Source organism: Sarcophilus harrisii, chromosome 4 (assembly GCF_902635505.1).
Source record: "Sarcophilus harrisii chromosome 4, mSarHar1.11, whole genome shotgun sequence".
Lineage (NCBI taxonomy): Eukaryota > Metazoa > Chordata > Mammalia > Dasyuromorphia > Dasyuridae > Sarcophilus > Sarcophilus harrisii.
The window spans coordinates 94,375,268-94,389,978 of NC_045429.1; the positions used below are offsets into that span (position 1 = coordinate 94,375,268).

Genomic DNA, 14,711 nt, shown 5'->3' on the forward strand with positions numbered 1-14,711 from the left:
CTTGGAATTAGAATTGTTCCAGAATATGCAGGAGATTTGCATACCACCTTCAGGAGTTGTAGAAGGAAGGTAATTTTCCCCTGCCTCCCCACTCCAGAAAAGATCCCAGATAGAGGAGAAATTCAGAGAGAGAAAAGCCTCACCTTCCTGCTCAATGCTGGCTCAGCCTTGCTATTCCTGACCTGCTCCTTCTCAAAGAGGCTCCTCTTGCTGGCCACCCCAACAGGAGCCACAAAGAACTCAGTCCGGGAAGAGCCTGGAGACTTGACAGATGCTGATCTCTGAGAACAAAGAAAACAGAAATTATTCAATCACCCTGAGACAAGGATAGAGTGGGAGATGGAGCAAAGGTTGGGGAGGGATGGAAGGAAGAAAGGAAAGGAAAATGAACTCCATAAGTTCTGAGGATTTTGGCATAAGGGATAACCCCCTTACTCCTATATACCTGGATAGGATAGGGCCCTTCCCTTTCTCCACATATTTGGGCCTGATTCTGCCCACTCACCTGTATAGCTGTGTGGTATCTCTCCAACTTCTCCCCTAATTTGACTGTGTTGCTCGGAAGCCTCACGCTGGCACTGGGAGGAGGAAGAAGAGAATAAAAGGAAAGAAAAGAAAAGGAGGAAGAAAAAGAGGAGGGAAGGGGGGAAATGAAAGAGGAAAAAGAGGAAGAAGAGAAAGGGAGCAAAGTATAGAAAGAGAAAGGAGTTGGTTAGAAGATCCACCAAGATAAAGTCTCTGTCCTAAATCTCTAGAATTGGAGGGCAGGGTTGGGGGTTCTGAATCAATTAATCTCTCTCCCTCCATCTCCTTAAAGGGTTAGAACCATTAAGAGAGCAGTTGTGCACCCAGCCCGCCACCTGGTGCCAAAGATGGGCACTTCAACGATTCTGTTGATTTATCTCTCCCAACTGAAGCTGGAGATGGTTTCTGGCTCAATTGTTCATTTGGTTCTGATTCTGCCCCAGCAAAACTACTTTTAGAACAATGATTACATAAGAAAAGACATTGAGAAGAAAGAACATTTTGGGGGTGGGGGCCCCCCACCTGCTCCAACCCAGAACAATGCCAGCTGTGCTCAGTAGATTGTAATCTGTTCTATTTGTACTTTAGGAGAGGAAAAGAGGGAGGAATAAAGGGAACAGTGTTTCTAGCTTTTTCCTTAAGGTATGTGCCCATCAGATTGGGAACTCCCTGAAAGTGGGGGTTGCATTTCCAGCCTCAGCCAGGGAGCTTCCTAAGGACAAGAGTAGGACAGTCTCCATCAGATTGAAAATGTATAAGAAAAAAGGTTTCTCATACCCCGCCTTATACACCCACCCTATTCTGCATCCCTTAACTCAGGATATAGACAATTCTCAGTATGGCAAAGTGACTGACACTGCTCTATCCTCAACAAAAATCCCAAATCCCATAGCTGCCCATTATACCTTTTCTTGGGCAGAGGGATAGAAGCTAGAAATGAATAAGCCTAACTACGTATCCTAACTAAGGGTCTTTCCTTAACTGTCTCTGAAGCATTAGGAACCCTCCAACTTTCTGTTCCATTCATGCCCAGTTCTCCTCGAAGATCTCTCTTTTTTTAGATTGTAAAGATCTCTTTTAAACAAGCCCTCTCCACTTCCTATTTCTGCCTAGTCCACCTCAAAATTTCCTTTTAGGTTGATCTCCCTAATGACCTCCCAATCTCCTCCCATCCATTATCTCTAAGGATTGCTGGGCAACCAACAATAGATTCCTCAAGGCAGAAGCACAGTCCCACCTTCAAGCCATAGCTTGTCAAACTCTTCACTAAAGAAAGGAGCAAGATTCAGATGGGACAGGAAGGGTTCTGGGTGAAGACCATCAAGACTAAGGAACAAAAGGAACATAATGGCAATAAAACCTGAGAATTCATTGATTCAAGAGATCCATCAGATGCCATAGACATATAAATAGATTAGTTTTCCTTATTCTCTGACCTATGATTGTATCCATCCTCTGCTTTAATGGCTTTAATGTCTTTAATGGCTCCCACCTTCCAAATGAGAAGTTGTCAAGTAGGGAGGAAAGAGCCCCCCAAAAGTCTAAAATCTTAGAGCCTAATGATTGATTCTAACAAGTCAACTTGGTAGTTTTCATCCTCAGTTTTCACATCTGTAAAATGAGGATAATAATAATGGCATACTAAAGGACTCACAGAATTGTAAAGAAATTATTTTATAAACCAAGAAAAGCTATATAAATATGAACTATTACTACAAATGAGCCACTAGATGGTGCTAGTGCATAGAATGTTGGATTTGAAGTGAGGAAGATCATTTTCCTGAGTTCAAATCCAGTTTTGTACATTACTTGTTATATGACCCTCGGCAAGTCACTTAACCCTATTTGCCTCAGTTTCTCATCTGTAAAATGAGCTGGAGAAGGAAATGGCAAGCCACTCCAAACCATCTCTGCCAAGAAATCCCAATGGAGTCATGGAGAGTCAGACACAACTGAACAATAAAATTATTATAAAGTCCAGATTTCTTTCTTGAAAGTCTTCTGTAAGCTGGCACCATTCTACTTTTTGGTCTTCTTTCATATTATTCCCCTACATGCTTTGGCAATAAGCCAGGGTTCCCTCAAAATATTGCATAATTCCAAATTTATGTTTGTTCTCTATTTCTTAAATACCCTTTTCACCCTTATTTTTTCTCATCCTTCATAGCCCAGCTCAAATGGTACCTCTGAATCCCCTCCTCCTCCAAAGTCAGTAATGACTAGCAGAGCAAAGATTTAGAGACCATGTAATAAACTGAAACCAAGGGAGGCTAAGGGACTTCTAGATTGTAAGCCTGTAAGGACAGGCTCAGTGTCTTGTTTATTTCTTTAACATCAGCACAGTGCTCTTGTACCCTCCAGGGACTTATTTATATTACTGAAGTTGATTCAAAAAGAATTTCAATGATATCATTAGTAAGAAAAATCAGAGTATCTAAGAAATATACTTTTCCTTCTAAACTTACCTTGTACATTCTAGCCTGACTGCAATACTGCTTAAAACCAGTGTGGTTATTCTTGTGTTGCTATATTCTACGGTATTCTCAAGGAACCATCATCTTCCTCTTTTCCCCTATATTTATTCTGTCCCTATCTGGGCTGCCCTCACTCTTCTCAAATCCTATCCAACTTTCAAAGCCCAGATTTCCACCTTTTTGCATGAAGTCCTCCCAGATCATCCCAGCCTTGTGCCTTCTGTGACTTCCTTCAAAATTTATCCCCAGAATCCCTTCTTTCATCACTATGATTTTGGCCTCTCTAGATAAGACTATATGGTCCCTGGGTAGAGGGGCCACATTCTGGACTTCTCTTGCAATTCCATGCAGAGCTGGGCACAAGAAAAGTGTTTAGTAGAGGTAAAAGAGAGGGGCAGCCCCTCCCCAAACCCTTACCTACGGGTAAATGTTGTCTCTGGGTTTTCTTTCCTAGTGCTCATCTGAAAAGAGAGAGAAAAAATGATAGTGAGGAAGGAAAACACAGACTACTTCCCTTATGGATTGTGAGTTCAGAGTCTTTCTATCCATAGCTATCTATGCGTATTATCTCTTTGTTGGAAAGAAAGAAAAATCTGGCTAAATATTCACAAAATTCAGTGAGAAAAAAGCTTTCATAGTCTGGTATAATTAGAGAGTGAATCTATGAGCCTTGGTTGGTTATGGAGCTCAGGTAATAAGGTAATTCTGGGAAAAGAATGATGCTGCCCCTCATTTCTTACCTTCTTGTGGGCCAGGGAGTGTTCTATGGATACCAGGTGGGGGATCCTTGTGTATGGTGGTGATGGTAAGTGGGAGTTTTGTGGAATGGGCTATAAGGTGGGAAGGATCAATGATTTAGAAGCCATCAGGGAAGTATAATATGGGATTTATTATTAATTATAATTAATCAAAGAATTAATAATCTAATTACAGATTATTAATCAAGATTATGAATTATAAAAATACTTTATTAAACAATAAAATTATTAATGATAATACTTGACATTCATATGCTATTCTAAAGTTTTCAAAACACTTTACATAATCTTTAAGACAGCCCTTCAATAAACTGGTAAGGTAGGTACCATAGGTACAAATCTATAGATGCAGAAACTGAGTTCTAGAGAGGTTAAGTGACATACTCATAACCATACTGTCAGTAGGCAGAATTTGAATCTGGGTCTCCCCTCATTCTAGGTCTAACAGTCTTTGTACAACTAATACTTTCTCATAAAATACAGGTTGGGAAATATGTGGTAATAAGCATGTGTTATATGATAAGGTTTATATAGTACGGGGAAGAAGGAGTCATGGTTTAGGAATTATATGACTGCATGGTACAGTTTTCTGTTATATAGTGAGAGTGAGAATTATATAGTAGGAGCACCCTCAGGGAATTATGGCTTCTAGACTTACAGGATCATAGATTTAGAGTTGAAAGATTTTAAAGGACATCCAATCCAACTCCCTCATTTCATAGAGGAGAAAACTGAGACTCTGAGAAGGTCTATGGTTTACTCAGACTAAGTGAGTGTCGGAGATGGGATTGAAGTTATCTATACCAAGATGTCTGGTGTGGGTGAAGGTTAGATTGTACACAGCGGGAATTTTTGGTAGGGATACATACTATGTTCACTTCTTTTGTCTGTACTTTTATCTCTCCCATGGTTTTTCCCATTTGCTCTGATTTTTCTCTCCCAACATAATTCATAAAACAATGTATATTAAAAATAAATAAACTAAAAAACTTTGATTTCCTAGTTATGAGGTAAAACAGAGGAGCTCTTTAAGGATAATGTACAGTAAAGGTGGGTGGGTACAGGGTGCTCCCACTCTCACCCCCAGCACTTGGTACTTGTTTGTCCTTTGTTTTCAAAGAGAGCCAGTGACACTATAAGGTGATGTCTCTGTGAATTAGATTTAAGTGAGGCAGAGCTAACTAAAGCCATGAGCCTCATTCTCTCTTCCAGAGTCATCCAAGTCCAGTGGCAGGACAAAAGTCAGGATGGCCCAGGATGCAATGCATGACCTTGGTATCTTAAATGCCTGATTAAACTCACTTTAGCCACCTTCACGTCTCTTAGAACAAATTGTTCTCATCTGCTCATTCCACCAGGCAAGTCTTCACATGACTCTAGATTTAGAGGCCATTTAGCCCAACCCACTCATTTTATAGGTGAGTAAACTGAAACTCAGAGAAACAAAGTGATTTCTAGACAAGAAGATCTGTGATGTGGAGAGTTGTGGGATGGAAGGAGGGGTAGGTGGTGAGGGGTGGTAGTTGTGTGATAAAGGAGAAAGCGGGCATGGCTCCAGCCACCCCCATATACATGATCTGCTTAGCAGCTCTTCTCTTCCCCAGTAGGTGTGGCTCCCGTGTTAGAAAACCCTATATTTATCACCCAAGTACCAATTTGGCCATTTAGGTCCTCTGGAAGGTAGTGATTGCTCATTTCTATTTATCTTATTTGTAAAAGGTTCTAGCTCCTCCAGCAGTCATCCAACATCAGGAAGGTCTTCTTTGACAGTTACCTAACTCCCTCATGCTATTAAAAGAAGTTGCCCATGCCATACTATGTAGAGAGACAAGTAGTCTATAGTTCACTTGTATAGAGACCCTCCTCCCTTACCCGAAAGGAGATGGTTCTAGGGCTGGAGCGTGTGAGGGAGCTGCTGTAGGTGCCCTGGCTTGGAGAGGTCACTTCAGTTTCTTCCTCTTTGCTTGGGATTTTCACCTGGAGGAGAGAACACCAAGTTTATCTAGGTCTAGAGCACTATGGGGTATTTGTCAAGTTCTTTGGAACCTCATATGTGGGCTAGAGTAGACCTCATAAAGCCACTAGACTAAAGCTGAATCCATCACTGGTGAGGAAAATAAGAAATCATGGAGTTTGAAGCTGAAAGGAAACTTGGAGGTTATTTTCCTTTAATCCCAATAGACTTTGGACAGAAAATGCCATTTGCAACTAGAGAAAGAACTAAGAAGATGGATGTAAATCAACACATACTATGTTTAGTTTTTCTTCTTTTTATTTTTTTGTATTTTCATCTCTCCCATGGTTTTTCCCATTTGCTCTGATTTTTTCTTTCTCAATATAATTCATTTTAAAAGTATATTAAAAATAAATAAACTAAAAAAGATTACTTTTCTTTGATTTCCTAGTTATGTGGTAAAATGGAGGAGCTCTTTAGGGATAATGTGCAGTAGAGGTGGGTATAAAGGGTTTCCACTCTCATCCCCAGTCCAATATTCCTCCAGGAAGGCATGTCCAATCTCCAAGACTGGGATAAATATCAATATCAGGCCATTAAGTATAGCTTTAGGAGAAGGTAGAACTAAGTCAAAGGGGAGGGCTTCTGGCAGCAAGAATATTGTTGATGTCTCAGATGGAGTAAATGTAGAAAGATTCAAGAAGAGGGGGGAGTAGCAAACTTTGAGATAGGCCCTACTCTACAATCAGGCCCCTTTCACCTTGGGATTCTCTCAGTCCATAAGTATTCCTTTAATACTCATATTGACTGAATTTAAAATGTAATGTAATTTATGTTTTATTGTATTTTTGTTTATTTTGTTTAATATTCCCTATTCTTAATCTAGTCCAGAGACTGAATGTATTTGACACCTCTGCTCTGAAAAACATGAAGAAAGAATATTCTCTAAGACCAAACCCAGTCAGTGAGATCTGAAGAGCTTTTCAAGGATTCCAAAGGCTTCTGAGGAAAGTTGTTTGAATGAATGAAAAAGCACTTATTTAGCACTCTCTGTGTACAGAGTATGGTAATACTGGTTGAAGTGGGGATAGGACAGGAAGATATGGGGCGAAGGTGGAGGGTGGAGAATGGAGCCAAGGACAGAGGCATTACCCACCTGAAGGGTGAAGGGTCGGAAACGAGAAGCCACTGGCTGAGGTTCAGACTTCATTTCCTCTCTAGGTGCCTCTGAAGAGGGTGACTTCTCTAAGGTCTCCCTTCTTTTTGGCTCTTTCTTTTCTGTAACATCTTTCTCAGAGTCCTTTTGCTCTGGAGTCTGAACTGGAGGCTGCTCCAGGCCCAGTTTCCTGGAGGCTATTACTTTTTCCCGAACTGAGCCCTTCTCTGGAATCAGTGCTTTCTCCTGAGCTGATGTCCTCTCAAAAACCAGTGCTCTCTCTCGAGTTGATAACTTCTTTGGGATTAAAGACTCCTCAGAGACTGACCCTTTCTCTGAAACTAATACCTTCTCCAGGCTTGATGTCTTCACTGAAGTCAATGCCTTCTCTCCAGCTAAAACCTTCTTTGGGGCTAATGCTTCCTCAGGAACCAATGTCTTTTCTGTGAATGATGCTTTCTCAAAAGCAGATCTCTTCTCTGAAGTTAATTTTTTCTCTGGAGTTGTCTGGTCTTGGGGTAATGTCTTCTCTGAAGCTCTTTTTCTCTCTGGAGCTGTCTGGTCCTGGGCGGGTATCTTCTCTGAAGTGAATGTTTTCTCTGGAGTTGCCTGGTTTGGGGCCAGCATCTTCTCTGTTGATTTTTTTCTCTCTGGATCTGTCTGGTCCTGGGCTGGTATCTTCTCTGAAGTGAATGTTTTCTCTGGAGTTGCCTGGTTTGGGGCCGGCATCTTCTCTGTTGATCTTTTTCTCTCTGGAGCTGTCTGGTCCTGGGCTGGTGTCTTCTCTGGGGTCGATACTGTTTTTTGGTCCAAAGCCTTCACAGTCTTTGTCTCTCCTCCCTCTGAACTCTTCTCATCTATGGCCCAAGGTCCCCTCTGCTTTTCGCTCAATCTTCGTCTGGGTGGAGGTACCATGTCCTTCTGAGGCACTGAGGGTTCCTGTGTGGCTGGCTCCGTGTTCTGGCTATCCTTTTTCTTCTCTACCTCTAGCTGCTCTTTGATGGAGGACTGGGAAGCCTCCATGGCTTGCCTCCGCAGCCGCCTCTCCTGCCTCGTTCTTAGAACTGCCTGGAAATTCTCATCCTCTTCATCTTTGATGGATGAATGACGCTTGGGAACCTCACTTTCCTCCAGGCTTGGGAGCCTGTAAGAGAGGAGGCAGATATAATACAGACAACTGGGTCTATTTCTTGCCCCCTATACACGAATGAACTTCTAGTTTTTGCCTACATGCCCTTGTTCCCTACGTCTAGAAAGCTCACTCTCTACTTTTCAACATGGATCTTTTGCGGTTTTCAAAGCACAGTTTGGATGTTCCCTTTTATAGGGAACCTTCCCTAATCAATCTGATTGGTAGTTTTCTTTTTTACCACAACCACCCCGAGTTACTTTTTTATTTACTTGGTAGATATTTTGTATATTCTTTCCCCACCCAAGTTACTTTTTTATTTACTTGGTAGATATTTTGTATATTCTTTCCCCACCCAAGTTACTTTTTTATTTACTTGGTAGATATTTTGTATATTCTTTCCCCACCCAAGTTACTTTTTTTATTTACTTGGTAGATATTTTGTATATTCTTTACTATTACCATTTCTCCCTAGTAGGATATAAGCTCCTTGAGAGTAGAACTGCTTTTTTATACTTTGGATTCAAAGAGAATCGTGGGTAGGATTTAGTGCATAGTCAGCACTCAATAAATTCTTAAACTTAATAGAGGTTGGGACAAGTCTGATGTAACTTGTGAGTTTAGATGATCCCATGGAAAACTGACAAGGGGTATCAAAGATCACTCAATTTCTACTTTTATAGATAAAATGGTAAAACTAAGGATAGTCTGACAAAGTGACTCATTCAAAGTCACACAGTGACGTAGCTGGGCTCAGAATACAGGATTCCTAAGGTTTATTTCTGTACTCTTTCCACTATACTGAGATTTTTGTTGTTGAGTCTTTTTCAGTTGCGTGAAACTCTTTGTGACCCCATTTGGAATTTTCTTGACAAAATTATTGGAGTGTTTGCCATTTCTTCCTCCAGCTCATTTTATAGAAGAGGAAATGAAGGCAAACAAAGTGAAGTGACTGGCTTAAGATCATATAGTTAATAAGTATCTGAGGCCAGATTTGAACTCAGGGAGATGAATCTTCGTGACTCTAGCCCAATAATCTGTCCACTGTGCTACCGAGCCACCCCAACAGTGGTTTGACTTTTAATTTTCAATTACGGAAGAAAAATAGTTTGGACTGGATTGAGGAAAGGATTTGAGAAGAGCCTTGGGGCACATTTTCGTCACATCAGCCTCAGTTATCTCTTTGCTTCCTTTTCTCCTTGCTCAGTTAAGTCATAGAGTCTTACTCTCATGGAATTAAGGTTGGAAAAGACTTCAGGTATCTAGTCCAACCTTTTTTTATTAAGATGAAGAAACTGAGGAGCAGAGAGGTCAATTGCCTTAGATCACACAAAACAATAAATGTCAGAGAGAGCTTTAGACCCCAGTCTTCAAATGGTAGAATTAGTCACCTTTCTACTATGATTCAGAGGGAAACTGACTCCCTGCTCTCTTCCTCTCTCTCCTCCCCCAACTCTGTCCATGTGAGCACAAGTAGATACGTACCTCTCCACTGTTGGCTGATCTCCATTGTGGGCAACCTTTGGGGCTTCATCATCTGTGGTTGAACTCAGATTTCGGTGCCGTCGGCGACGTTCTCGTTCCTGCTCTTCCTCATCCTCCAAGGTCCTTTGCCTTGCCAAGCTGCAATTGAGAAGAGGAAATCAAGGGATATAAAAAAGGTCTTAGACCACATGAGCTGCTGAGCTTGTAGATTTTCAGAGTAGCCCAATGGGAAACCCAGTAATAACCAATTTACAGTTAGCAATTGAAGGGTTGCAAAACACTCTAAGCACATTTTCTCATTTCATCTGGAGCCAGAGGGGATCTTCTAGCCCAACCCCCAATTTGACAAATCAGGAAACTGAGCCTCAGAAAGTTTAAAGGTCTAGCTTTTAGTAAAGGCTAAATTTAAGACATAGTGACAATAGCAGAATTTGATTTCAGATTCTTTGACTCCAAAAGCCAAGGATTTTACTACTGGAGCTTCTCAAGAATCCTGAAATGAAAATATAAAGCACTGCAGCTTAGGTTAGACTTTACACAAAGAGAGTATCATTGTTAGCATGGCTAAATAATCAACTTCTCTGCAAATCATGGAATCCCAGAATACTGAAATCAGAATATGCCTCAGATTGGGTCCTCTAGGCCAAACAATTATGGAAAGTGGAGGAAACCATTTACTAACAACATTTCAGAGAAATAATCTTCAAGTCTCTGAAATCTCCAGCACTGAGGAAACAACTGATTCCAAGAGGGCAATCTAATTAGACAGCTCTCACTGAACATCAATTCAATTCTCTCAAGGTCTTCTCTTTCAATACATTTCACCCTTTACTCTGGAAGTTGTGCTCTCCTGGGAAAGTATAACAAACTCAATCCTCCTTCCTTATAATAATCTTTCAAATATTTGAAGGCAGATTTCATGTCCCATCTCTATCCTCCCACCATAAATCTTCTCTTGTCCAGCCTAACAAGGATCCCCAGATCCTTGTAAATAGTGTGTATGTGTATGTGTGTTTGAGTGTGTATATGTATGTGTATGTGTGTGTGTTAGGGGGTTGGTATATGAAATAATTTAATATAGTTTAAAATTATCTAGTATTTTTTATTATAAAGCACTGTCATTACAATATTGTACAGTATCCCCTATAACAGAAGTAGTACAAATATTATAATCGCCATTTTATAGATGAAAGAATTGTTTCTGAAAAGTTAAACATTGCCCAACATTACACAACTGGTAAATAGCAGAGCTGGTTTTCAGCCTGTCAAGATGCATTTAGTGTCTATTATTTGCCAGGGACTGTGCTAAGAACTAGAGATACAAAGAAAGGCAAAAACTTGTTCCTTGCTCTCAAGGAGCTCATGTACTAACAGAAGAGACATTTTTAGTTGTTGTCATTTCCAATTCTTTGTGACTCTATATGAGGCTTTCTTGGTAACAATATTGTAATGGTTTGCCATTTCCTTCTCCATCTTATTTTAAAGATGAGGAAATAGAAGCAAACAGAGCTAAATGATTTGCCCAAAATCACAGAGCTACTAAGTGTCTGAGAAAGGATTTGAACTCATGAAAAAGCGCTCTTCCTGATTCCAAGCCCCGTATGCTACTTCACTGCCCCAGGGAAGACAATATGTAAAACATATACATAGTAGATGGAAAGTAATCTGAAAGGTAAGGTACTAATCTAACAGCTTGTTGCTCTGACTCTGACCCTAGGTTCTTTTTCTTTTCTTTCCTTTCTTTCCTTCCCCCTTCAGTACCTCTCTAATCAACTTTCTTTTTATTCTGTGATTTTACAATAATCTTCTCTAATGATAACAGAGATGAGTGAGTCTTGATGGTGCATCTGGGAAGAATTTCTTCAGGAGGAAAATGCCCTCCTGGAGGAGGCTAGCCACTTCCTCCATGAGAATTTTCACTAGAATATTGTCTAGCATCTCATATTCGTGAGATTACTTTTTTAAATTAAAAAAAAAAAAGACACAACAAAGTCTGGAAGTTTATATTCATTCAGATTAAATTAAATCTTATTAGAATCATTCTATTGTTAGAGTTTGCCAAGATCTTTTTGTATCCTGACTTGGACATTCAGCACATTATCTGAGAATTAGATAAATGTCCCATCTATATCCAAGTTATTGATAAAAATGTCAAACAGCACTGGGCCAGGGAAAGATAGGAATCCTTCATCACTCCATTGTAGATATGAAGCTGACAATGACTTACTGATATTGAGTCACCAAAGATCTACTACAATCTAGCCCAGAACACTACATCTTGTCTATAGAGATACCCTAAAAGTTTTTATCAAATGCTCCACTGAAATGTAAGTACGCTCAACTTAGAGAATTTCCCTCATTTTCTAGTCTAATAACCCAATCCCTGCAAAAGACCATTTCTGACATGGCCTATTGAGTCTTAGTTTCCTTTTTTTTTTTTAATTTCATTTTTATTCTGAACTCAAATGCCAAATAAAATGAGTATTTCCAAGTACAAAGTAGAACAGAAAAAAAAAGGAGGATTGTTCATGAAAACCACAAATCTCTCATGTACAGCTTGTTTTTCTTTTTAGGAATCTAAGTCCAATCTCTAGTTTTCAGAGCTATCCTTTTTAGTTATGTTTCTTTCTTTTTTAATCCTTTTTTCTGCATTTTTTTTTAAAAAAGATGCCTCATCAATCCCCTTTCACTTTTTTGCTATCTTTTTCACTCCTCACTCTCCCACCTCCACTAAAAAAAGAAAAACAAAGCCCTCATAACACTATGAATACTCAAGAAAAATAAAATTTTAAATTCACCCTGTCTGAAAAGTATATTACATACTATATCTTTTTTTAATTTTATTTTTTTATTTACATGTAAAAACAATTTTAATCTTTTTTTTTATTTTAAGTTCCAAATTCTCTCCCTCTTTCTCTTCTCCCTTCGTTGAGAAGGCAAGCAATTTGCTAAAGATTATACATGTGCAGTCATGTAAAACATGTCTCCACATTAGCTGTGTTGCAAAAGAAAACACAAAAAAGAAAGAAAAATGAAGTTTTTCTTTTAAAGTATGCTTTTATCTGCATTCAAAATCCATCCAGTTTTTTTCTTTAGAGATGGACAACATCCTTTAAAATTGTTTTGGATCATCACATTGCTAAGAATACAATTGATCATAGTATACCATAGCTATCATTATGTATTATGTTCTCTTCACATTGCATCATCTCATATAAGTCTTCCCAGCTTTTTTTTCCCTGAAAATATCCTGTGCATCATTTCTTAAAGCACAATATTATTTCATCAAAATCATATACCAGAACTTCTTAAACTGTGAACTGCAACCCCATATGGGGTCATGTAACAAAATTGTGGGGGTTGTGAAATTATGATTTATTGTAAGTAAATGTTTGATTTGTTTTATTATACCTATATTCCTAGGGTTGTATAAAAATTTCTTGGGTGAAAAGGAGTTGTGAGTGGAAAAAGGTTAAGAAACCATGTCATATACCACAATTCGTTCTCATATTCTGTGTCTTGAATCTATTATCTCTTGGTCAAAAGGTAAATATCATCATTTCTGGAATAACAGTTGGTCACTGTAATGATTAGAGTTCTTAAGTCTTCAAAACTATTTGTCTTTATAATCTTGTCATTTTTTTTTACCATTTTTTTTTAATTTAATAGCCTTTTATTTACAGGATATATACATGGGTAACTTTACAGCATTAACAATTGCCAAACCTCTTGTTCCAATTTTTCACCTCTTACCTCCCCCCACCCCCTCCCCTAGATGGCAGGATGACCAGTAGATGTTAAATATATTAAAATATAAATTAGACACACTATAAGTATACCTGACCAAAACGTTATTTTGCTGTAGAAAAAGAATCAGACTCTGAAATATTGTACAATTAGCTTGTGAAGGAAATCAAAAATGCAGGTGGGCATAAATATAGGGATTGGGAATTCAATGTAATGGTTTTTAGTCATCTCCCAGAGTTCTTTTTCTGGGCATAGCTAGTTCAGTTCATTACTGCTCCATTAGAAATGATTTGGTTGATCTCGTTGCTGAGGAGGGCCTGAGCCATCAGAACTGGTCATCATATAGTATTGTTGTTGAAGTATATAATGATCTCCTGGTCCTGCTCATTTCACTCAGCATCAGTTCGTGTAAGTCTCTCCAGGCCTTTCTGAAATCATCCTGTTGGTCATTTCTTACAGAACAGTAATATTCCATAATTTTCATATACCACAATTTATTCAACCATTCTCCAACTGATGGACATCCATTCAGTTTCCAGTTTTTAGCCACTACAAAAAGGGCTGCCACAAACATTCGTGCACATACAGGTCCCTTTCCCTTCTTTATAATCTCTTTGGGATATAATCCCAGTAGTAACACTGCTGGATCAAAGGGTATGCACAGTTTGATAACTTTTTGAGCATAGTTCCAAACTACTCTCCAAAATGGTTGGATTCGTTCACAACTCCACCAACAATGAATCAATGTCCCAGTTTTCCCACATCCCCTCCAACAATCATCATTATTTTTTCCTGTCATCTTAGCCAATCTGACAGGTGTGTAGTGGTATCTTAGAGTTGTCTTAATTTGCATTTCTCTGATTAATAATGACTTGGAGCATCTTTTCATATGACTAGAAATAGTTTCAATTTCTTCATCTGAGAATTGTCTGTTCATATCCTTTGACCATTTTTCAATTGGAGAATGGCTTGATTTTTTATAAATTAGAGTTAATTCTCTATATATTTTGGAAATGAGGCCTTTATCAGAACCTTTGACTGTAAAAATATTTTCCCAGTTTATTGCTTCCCTTCTAATCTTGTCTGCATTAGTTTTGTTTGTACAAAAACTTTTCAGTTTGGTATAATCGAAATTTTCTATTTTGTGATCAGTAATGATCTCTAGTTCTGCTTTGGTCATAAAGACCTTCCCCTTCCACAGGTCTGAGAGGTAAACTATCCTGTGTTCCTCTAATTTATTAATAATTTCATTCTTTATGCCTAGGTCATGAACCCATTTTGACCTTATCTTGGTGTACGGCGTTAAGTATGGATCAATGCCTAGTTTCTGCCATATTAGTTTCCAATTTTCCCAGCAATTTTTATCAAACAGTAAGTTCTTATCCCAAAAGCTGGGATCTTTGGGTTTGTCAAAGACTAGGTTGCTATATTTGTTGACTGTTTTATCCCTTGAACCTAATCTATTCCACTGATCAACTAATCT

At 38.9% G+C, this 14,711-nt stretch overlaps 1 protein-coding gene across 1 annotated transcript in view; it reads right to left on the reverse strand.

Moving 5' to 3' along the window:
• LAD1 (ladinin 1) overlaps positions 1 to 14,711 on the reverse strand; it is a 35,749-nt gene that overhangs the window by 4,899 nt on the left and 16,139 nt on the right. Inside the window, exons 2-7 of the mRNA XM_012547800.3 lie at positions 9,482 to 9,619; positions 6,868 to 8,011; positions 5,630 to 5,734; positions 3,417 to 3,460; positions 506 to 578; positions 144 to 281 (exon numbers count right to left, since the gene is read on the reverse strand). Of these exons, the coding sequence (XP_012403254.1) occupies positions 144 to 281; positions 506 to 578; positions 3,417 to 3,460; positions 5,630 to 5,734; positions 6,868 to 8,011; positions 9,482 to 9,619 (1,642 nt within the window). The remainder of the gene's footprint in view (positions 1 to 143; positions 282 to 505; positions 579 to 3,416; positions 3,461 to 5,629; positions 5,735 to 6,867; positions 8,012 to 9,481; positions 9,620 to 14,711) is intronic.